General features: G+C 31.0%; 1 protein-coding gene across 1 annotated transcript; it reads right to left on the bottom strand.

The window, feature by feature from the left end:
- Positions 1-7,177: 7,177 nt before the first annotated feature.
- On the bottom strand, positions 7,178-7,408 carry LOTGIDRAFT_89780 (hypothetical protein; the record flags this gene model as incomplete). Its single annotated transcript, XM_009069021.1, has 1 exon — positions 7,178-7,408. A coding segment is annotated over one exon (231 nt), but the record flags the coding sequence as incomplete, so codon positions are not given.
- Between the last annotated feature and the right edge of the window lie 1,801 nt (positions 7,409-9,209).

Genomic DNA, 9,209 nt, shown 5'->3' with positions numbered 1-9,209 from the left:
GTAACCAACTAACATAGATCGAACTTTCAAATGCAGCTGCAAGGTGGGTTAAAGGTATACTACCTCTTAGGATGACTTACAAAATTAAATTTTTGAACTTGGCCAATATGACCCTTATTCATCAGTGAACTTTATTCTTCTATATTTGAACTCTATTTCTATTACACTTTCGTATTCTGCCATGAACAACATCTATTTTTTTCCTCCATGTTTGAAATTCTGAATTTGATCAAATTACTTATTGAAAGGCAACACAGCCTCCAATTGACTAGCCCGGCTGTCTTTGTCTATAGCCTCGGTTGTGCTTGTCTGGTGTGGACACTATTTAATTTTTGTACATTTTCCTTCATATATTTATATACGTAATCAATCGTGGTAACAATCAAACTACTTTATTGTTAAATTATTATTTATATTAGTATGCTAATTTATTTATTTATTTATCTATTCATTTATATTTTCTATATTTTGGTACATTGTATTTGGTGACGGATTAACATAAGCCTCGGCTTTAACCCTATTTATATTCTGTAAAAGTTATATGTATAATAGAAATAAAATACTGTTTAAAAAAAATTCTGCTGAATATTCATTTAATGACATCAGGTAAGTCTACATAATGAATATCATACCCTTATTGATCAAATTTGAGACTTTACATTTCATGTTCATTCTTAGAGGTAGCATCTCTCTAATCAAACAGTAGGCCTATGTGTGTGTAGGCTCCATAATGAAACGTAGGCCTACACCGAATTCTCTTGGTAGCTGCGGCTAACTATCTAGGACTAAACATTTTATTTTATACATTTCTGATTTGTTAAGACTTCGATTTCGATTTTGAAAGAATAACACTTTCTGAACATTTCTACTCTTCACCAGATCGATTTGAGTTTACAGTTACCTCCCTTTAATTGTCTAACTTTCCAGACTTTATTATGAGAAAGTCCCTATATTTAGCTATATCCTATATTCATGTAGCTTATAGCTTGATAATGACTTCAACGCCCCGGGTGGCAACTGACGTCACAAAATCTAGTTCAAATATCTCTCGATTTTCACTAGGTTGTAATGTTGTTCAGTTTGTTAGTACTGACTCTTGATATCCAGACGTTTGGAATCTTACAGGAGAAATAGCCTACTGTACACATTAACGGCAAATCTTGAGTGAGTTGCTAGAGTCTCATTAGTCAATTGTTGTTTTTGTAATTGACATTAAAAGAATAATCTTCCCAGATTTAATTATAAGTTGCAATTCCAACAATATTACACAAAAAACACTATTTTCCTCTGCTCAATTGTGTTTTAAGGTTTACTATTTTCACCAGATCGGCATTAACGTGCTTCGGCCGGTGCTTTTAAGAAACGTTTCTGGGAATATAACAACTGATCTAAATATTTATATAGGCCGCGTACCAAGACCTTAGTCTGCAAATCGAATCAAATCAAATGAAAGGAGAAAGTTTTACGTCCTACCTTCATGATCAAATTCGGAATTACACTTAGCTTTAAAGTACAAATATAAAAAGACGAACTAAAGGTCAAAAGAAATAGAAAGGTCTTTTTGTGTTTTGTAACTACCGACAAGACTTTCTTATATTTATTTAACCGGGTACGATGGGTAACCACAAGATGTTTGTGGTGAAATATCAATAAAATAGAAAAAGTAAACATACAGTCACGTGATTGTGGTTAACTGAAGGGTTTTGAAGGGACTAGACTGTGGACTTTTCACCAGTCGAAGTAATTCATAAAATCTGTGAATTGTTCATAGGCGACACTGAACTTTTTTCAACACCTATTTAAAATTATATTTCGAAACTTTTAATGGCTAACAGATAGGTAGCTACACCTATAAGGAAATTACCACTTAAAAATATAAGAATTTTGATATTATTTTCTTCATTTCCATCCAAATGTACAATCATCTTAAATTGGACAGGTTTCTGTCGCTTCAGTATGAAAAGCCCTATAACCATTCGAAATTCCAAATATGTCTGTTAATTGCAATGCACATTGAAATACGTTGTTGAATAAATGACTTGAAAAAATGTTTCTCATTGTTAATTCCATGATTCATTGATGGTCGGTTACGTGGCCCACGGCCTACTCGCATCCCCCAAATCAATGTGGCCCGCCGCTGCTGAAAGGTTGCACAGGCCTGTCCTAGAGGGTTCTCATGGAAATTGTAGGCAAAATGAATTGATTTTTAGCATTCTGACACATATTTGGGAGAAAACAAGGTAGACATTTAGATTTGTTGAAAATAAAGTGGATGTACAATATTAAGGGTGCAAACCACTTTTCTAGGGGGACAAATTCCTTCAGTCAGAGTTTCTGTTATCCATTCATTGAATCTGTGCCTCTGTACCAATTCGGTCAGTCAGTTACCCTTTCCTTCAGTCAGTGTCTCTTTTATCCATTCCTTCAGTCAGTGTCTTTTTATCCATTCCTTCAGTCAGTGTCTATGTTATCCATTCCTTCAGTCAGTGTCTCTTTTATCCATTCCTTCAGTCAGTGTCTTTTTATCCATTCCTTCCGTCGGAGTCTCTGTTATCCATTCCCACATTCAGTGTCTATGTTATCCATTCCTTCCGTCGGAGTCTCTGTTATCCATTCCCTCAATCAGTGTCTTAATTACCCATTCATTCAATCTGTGCCTCTCTACCAATTCGGTTAGTCAGTTATCCATTCTTTCATTTAGTGTCTCTGTTTAGTGTTAGCCATTCTCATTTGGTTAGTGTCTCTGTAACCTATTCTGTCAGTCAGTTTCTCAGTTTTCCATTCCGGTGCTTTGTAACACATACTTGTAGTGTCTCAGCTACCCTTTCCTTCAATCTGTACCCATTCAGTCAGTCTGTTACCCATTCATTCAGTAAGGTCTCGGTTACTCAAATATCTAAATAATTCTTTCGGATTGGGTACCTTTTGTTGCAAGAATATAGCATTGCTTCTGAATTTAAATTTCATAGATTGTGTTATAGGATGACGATATTCGTTAATACACATTCCCTTCGATTAATCAACGGATATTCAGGGGAGAAGAATTTGTTTAATCGCTAACACAGGTTCTTCGTCATTCAGAAAATAATCATTATGATAACTTCAATCTGGCACGCATTATTCTATTTATCTGGTCTGTATTGATCCGACAACAGAGCATGAACGAGTATCCTTATTAGTCTCCCTGGTATTGATTTATTTAAACGTTGATTACTTATTGATCATTTTTTAAATCCTAGTCGGTATTTTCCGGTTGAAGAAACGCATGATCTGAAAATCAGCTGTGCATGTTTAGGGTATGACCAGAGTAGAACAGACTATTTTGGGTTTTAAAAATTTAGTTAACCCTTTAATAACGTCCTATGTGTATTAGCCCAAAAACTTTCAGTGAATGGTCACTATGCTACAAGGTAAACGTACAATTTACTCTCGCCATTTGGTATTTTATTTCCTCTGTTGTTATAAATTTTAATGTTTAGGAGAGAAATAGAATTGAATGTTTTGGTGAATGTTTTGGAGAGAAATAGAATTGAATGTTTAGGAGAGAAATAGAATTGAATGTCTTGGTGAATGTTTTGGAGAGAAATAGAATTGAATGTTTAGGAGAGAAATAGAATTGAATGTTTAGGAGAGAAATAGAATTGAATGTTTAGGAGAGAAATAGAATTGAATGTTTTGGTGAATGTTTAGGAGAGAAATAGAATTGAATGTTTAGGAGAGAAATAGAATTGAATGTTTAGGAGAGAAATAGAATTGAATGTTTTGGTGAATGTTTTGGAGAGAAATAGAATTGAATGTGTAACAGAGAAATATAATTGAATGTTTAACAGAGAAGTATAATTGAATGTTTGGCAGAGAAATCAATTTTCAGTCTCTGTCTTGACATTATCTTAACAAATAAATTCTTAATATCACCCACTTTACAACAATCATTTTCTTCTGTTAGCAATAGGCCCCTGGGAATGCCGTTACCATGGAAACAGAGCACTAACCAATCAGAAGTCATATGCACGTGTTTATTTTGTCGACAGCCAGAGGCGATGACGTCAATATCTGTTGCACGCGTTTAGTGAAAAGAAACATGTTTTAAGGGAGGATAAATTTTATATTTCTTTGACCTAAGTTATTAGCATGTACGAATTGGCACCAAGCGCACGCGAGCATATTGAATCAAACGAGATAGATTTGAACACTCGGGGAGTCGTTAGTGATCAGATCATAGGAAGGAACGTCATAGCCAATTAATGGAAATAAACCGAAACGAAATAAATTCACCTCCATGTCTGTGAGGCCACACACTACCATACTGTAATTCCAAGGGTTTCACAGGATGAAATTATTCAGTCCAATTTAATCAGGCTCCAGTTACTCTCAGACATGTCCAATTTACTTTCTTTTCATTTCTTTGTTCATATTCCATGAAATGTTCCATTTAAATTCCCTTCGGAAAACCATCTCATTTCAGCTGTGACATTCATGTCATTCCCTTTAAAGTTGTCGTATTATTTGAGAATCCATGTCATTTGATTTATTAATTATACAATGCTATGTGGACTCACCAGTCTCCAGGTGTAATAGGTGTTCTGGAGTGTCGATCTGTGCCTGTAACAGTACTTTTTTTTTTATTGGAACTCAAATTCAATATAGTCTTTTGAATAGATTTTGCAACCAAATGCCCTATATTTCCCGTATAAATAAAGTACAATACACAAATTTATCATTAAACAAATGTTATGATTTGGGGATATTTCACCGAAATAGCATGAATGATATTCAAAATACATTTATATCTGTAAAAACAATTACGATCACTAATTCAAAGCTCATTTTTCAATAAAAACAGAATGAGTGTGTTGAGAACAGGCACAGTTAATCTGTTCTACATTAAAATTGAGTAAAAACTTCTACCTCACACTGATTTGAACATACCTAGCACGTGGCTAGAATTAGCATCATATTGCCTAGTGGCACGCGTTATAGTCATTTCCTACTGCGTGGAAGAATAATATTCCTACATTTATAATATAGAGCTTCCATTAAGTCCGTTCGTAATCAGAATTATATATTATAAAGCGGATCTGTACATATCTTGCATATGAGTCGATAATTTGTAGTTTTCTAATTAACTCCAGTGATCTTGATTACTGAAAATGTAATACCTTCTTCCGTTTTCTTCTTTAGTTTAGACAACTTGGAATGATGCTCAGTTAGCGACCTTGTTACTTCCGTGATCCTGCACGGGGTTCTAGGTTTCCAACCGATTTCATTAACAATATTTTATATTCTCGTTTTACCATCATCAAACTTTATTGCCATATATCACATATTTTTAATCTACAAAATCACAGGAATGAAATCCCAGGGGTAGATATTCGGAAAGAGCTCAAACTTACATGTAAAGGTGTGGACGTATGAAATATTTGGTAAGTATAATGTGTAGAAAGTCTGCTATATAAAATCCTAAACTCTTGTATTATAATGTCTGGCACATAGAAACTCTCTTATATTAGATACATTAACAGGCTGGTGTATAAAACATATTATAATGTCTATAATATATGTGAATAAACTATTATTATCATGTTTGGTATATAAAATATATAGAGAGTCTGGTAAGATATATTTAAAAAGATATATATAGAAAGTCTGGTATATTATAATAATGATATGTAGAAAATCTTATATAAGCTTAATAAACATAATAGAAAGTCTGGTATATGAAATATGTATAGAAAATCTTATATAATAAACATCTATATAGTCTGATATATGAAATGTATAGAAAGGCTGATGTATAAAATGTGTAAAAAAAACTGTTATATAACAAAATAAAGTAAATTAGGTAAATATAACATATTGGTATTCCAGTCACCTGATTTGTCAATCAAATTAAAAATCAATTTAAGATCTAATTTTTATCCAATCAAAATTATGGCATTTCTTATCACTGTTAAGTTTTGAGAATAATGCTCCTGGTATATATAAAATACAACAAAAAATTGCTGGAAGAGAAAGTCTAGAATATTCTTAATATATGAAAGTTTTGAAAATATATATATTGTCCGGTATATGAAATATATAGAAGGTCTGGTATATAAAATAGATACAGATAGTCTGTTATTTTAAATTCAATGAATATATACAAAGTATGGTATATTACAACAACATGTTTTTTAGGGTTCTGTTTTGATATTTCTAGGGAATCTTATATATTAAATACATAAATAGTCCCTGATATATAAGATATATTGAACGTCAGATTTTGTAAATTTATAGAAAGTCTTATCATATTAATTACATAGCAAGTCTGATATATAAAATAAATAGCAAGTCTGATATATAAAATAAATAGAAAGTCTGATATATTAAACATAAAAATGCTGGCATATTGAATATAGAAATACTGTTCGATGAAATATATAGAAAGTCTGGTATATTGAATATAGAAATACTGTTCGATGAAATATATAGAAAGTCTGGTATATTGAATATAGAAATACTGTTAGGTCAAATATATAGAAATACTGGTATATTGAATATAGAAATATTGTTTGATAGAAAGCCTGGTATATTGAATATAGAAATACTGTTGGGTAAAATATATAGATAGCGTGGTATATTGAAAATAGAAATACTGTTGGGTAAAATATATAGATAGCGTGGTATATTGAATATAGAAATACTGTCGGGTAAAATATACAGAAAGCCTGGATATTGGATATAGAAATACTGGTTGGTAGAATATATAGAAATACTGGTATATAGAGTATAGAAATATTGTTGGGTAAAATATATAGAAATACTGGTATATTGAATATAGAAAAACTGTTGGGTAAAATATATAGAAATACTGGTATATTTAATATAGAAATACTGTTTGGTAGAATATATAGAAATACTGTTGGGTAAAATACATAGAAATACTGGTATATTTAATATAGAAATACTGGTATATTGAATATAGAAAGACTTTTGGGTAAAATATATAGAAATACTGGTATATTTAATATAGAAATACTGTTTGGTAGAATATATAGAAATACTGGTATATTGAATATAGAAATACTGTTGGGTAAAATACATAGAAAGCCTGGTATATTGAATATAGAAATACTGGTTGGTAGAATATATAGATAGCCTGGTATATTGAATATAGAAATATTGTTGGGTAAAATATATAGAAATACTGGTATATTGAATATAGAAAAACTGTTCGGTAAAATATATAGAAATACTGGTATATTGAATATAGAAAAACTGTTCGGTAAAATATATAGAAATACTGGTATATTGAATATAGAAATACTGTTTCGTAGAATATATAGAAATACTGGTATATTGAATATAGAAATACTGTTTCGTAGAATATATAGAAATACTGGTATATTGAATATAGAAATACTGTTTCGTAGAATATATAGAAATACTGGTATATTGAATATAGAAATACTGTTTCGTAGAATATATAGATATACTGGTATATTGAATATAGAAAAACCGTTTCGTAGAATATATAGAAATACTGGTATATTGAATATAGAAATACTGTTCCGTAAAATATATAGAAATACTGGTATATTGAATATAGAAATACTGTTTCGTAGAATATATAGAAATACTGGTATATTGAATATAGAAATAATGTTAGGTAAAATATATAGAAATACTGGTATATTGAATATAGAAATACTGTTTCGTAGAATATATAGAAATACTGGTATATTGAATATAGAAATACTGTTGGGTAAAATATATAGAAATACTGGTATATTGAATATAGAAATACTGTTTCGTAGAATATATAGAAATACTGTTGGGTAAAATACATAGAAAGCCTTGTATATTGAATATGGAAATACAAAATATACTGGTATATTGGATATATAGATTTTCTGGTATATGAAATACAATAACATAGAACATTTGATATACTAAATATGTAGATAATTGGATAGGAAATAAGGCAATGTTTTATGTATTTTTTTTAAGAAAAAAATCTGAAGTGAAAACTAAATATTATACGAATTTGATTAAAGAAGATGAGAGATACAAATACCTTAATCAATTAAAAAAAATCTATCAGACAATTACGGATATTCAAACTCAATTCAAAGTTTTATTATCAAATTTATTTGGAAATTAGAAAGTGGGTACTTCAACAACGGGATGAAATATTACGATATTTGTTATCTTTTCATAATACCTTCTTTCGAGAAAGAAATAGAAATAACCTTAATTGCAACTAATCGTCAATAGAATATATATTGATGTTCGAATCGATATTATCTTTAAATGTTTATAAATCTGCACCTAATCTGTAACAGTGTCGGAATTATAATTTTAAGAGCACATGGCCATCTGAGGTGGACATTTTCCCGTCCTGAGTTTTTTTTATTTACCCTGTAGATAATAATTGATAGAAAACATTTATGGCTGGTGTTGCAAAATACCAGAATAAGTGAAATAGTTGAATTGAATGTCTCATGCCCCTCTTGGAATCTTCTAGTCTTCCCCTATACTCGCGATGACAAGTAAGTACGACTCAAAATATTTTCTTAAAAAAAAACTATATAATTCGAAAGCAGATTTATGCGCCATTCGTGCATGTAGATCATAATGTACTCTGATATATGTAAGATAAAGAAATCAATAATATGTACGATTGATGGCTACTGATTCAAGTACATTTAACTGACCCAAACCATCTTTATAAAGTTCATATTGTGCAGGACACAGGGCAAGGCTTCTTGCATATTTCACCTTTTCAGTTCAAGATTTTTATAGATTTCTGACCACTCGTATTCAGATCCGCCATTGTATCAGTTTAAAGATAATAAAGATAAGAAGGCTATAATTACCACAATACACAGATAACAGACTTTACGTTCCAATATTTTTCAACTTGTCACACATTCTCTTCCATACATTAACCTTATTTAAGGGTAAGTTGATATAGATTGTATGTCTATTTATCATCTGCTGTATATAATTCAAAATTAATACCTTGAATAATACTCTGCACTGCAGAGGTGGGAGGAGTCGTGGTTTCAGTCACTGCCAACTTACTCTCTCAGTGCATAAATTTCCCAACCTGCTTCAGCCCAACCTTTACTGGACGAATTTCAGGCGATTTTTTATACCTTTACAATCTTTAAATGAGATTTATGTTTCTATGAAATGTTTTCGGTAAGCTTAACATAGAACAATCG

This window comes from Lottia gigantea (genome assembly GCF_000327385.1).
Source record: "Lottia gigantea unplaced genomic scaffold LOTGIsca_97, whole genome shotgun sequence".
In the NCBI taxonomy this organism is placed as follows: domain Eukaryota; kingdom Metazoa; phylum Mollusca; class Gastropoda; family Lottiidae; genus Lottia; species Lottia gigantea.
Note: the sequence above shows the minus strand (reverse complement) of the source record. Positions and strands in the feature narration are given on the sequence as shown.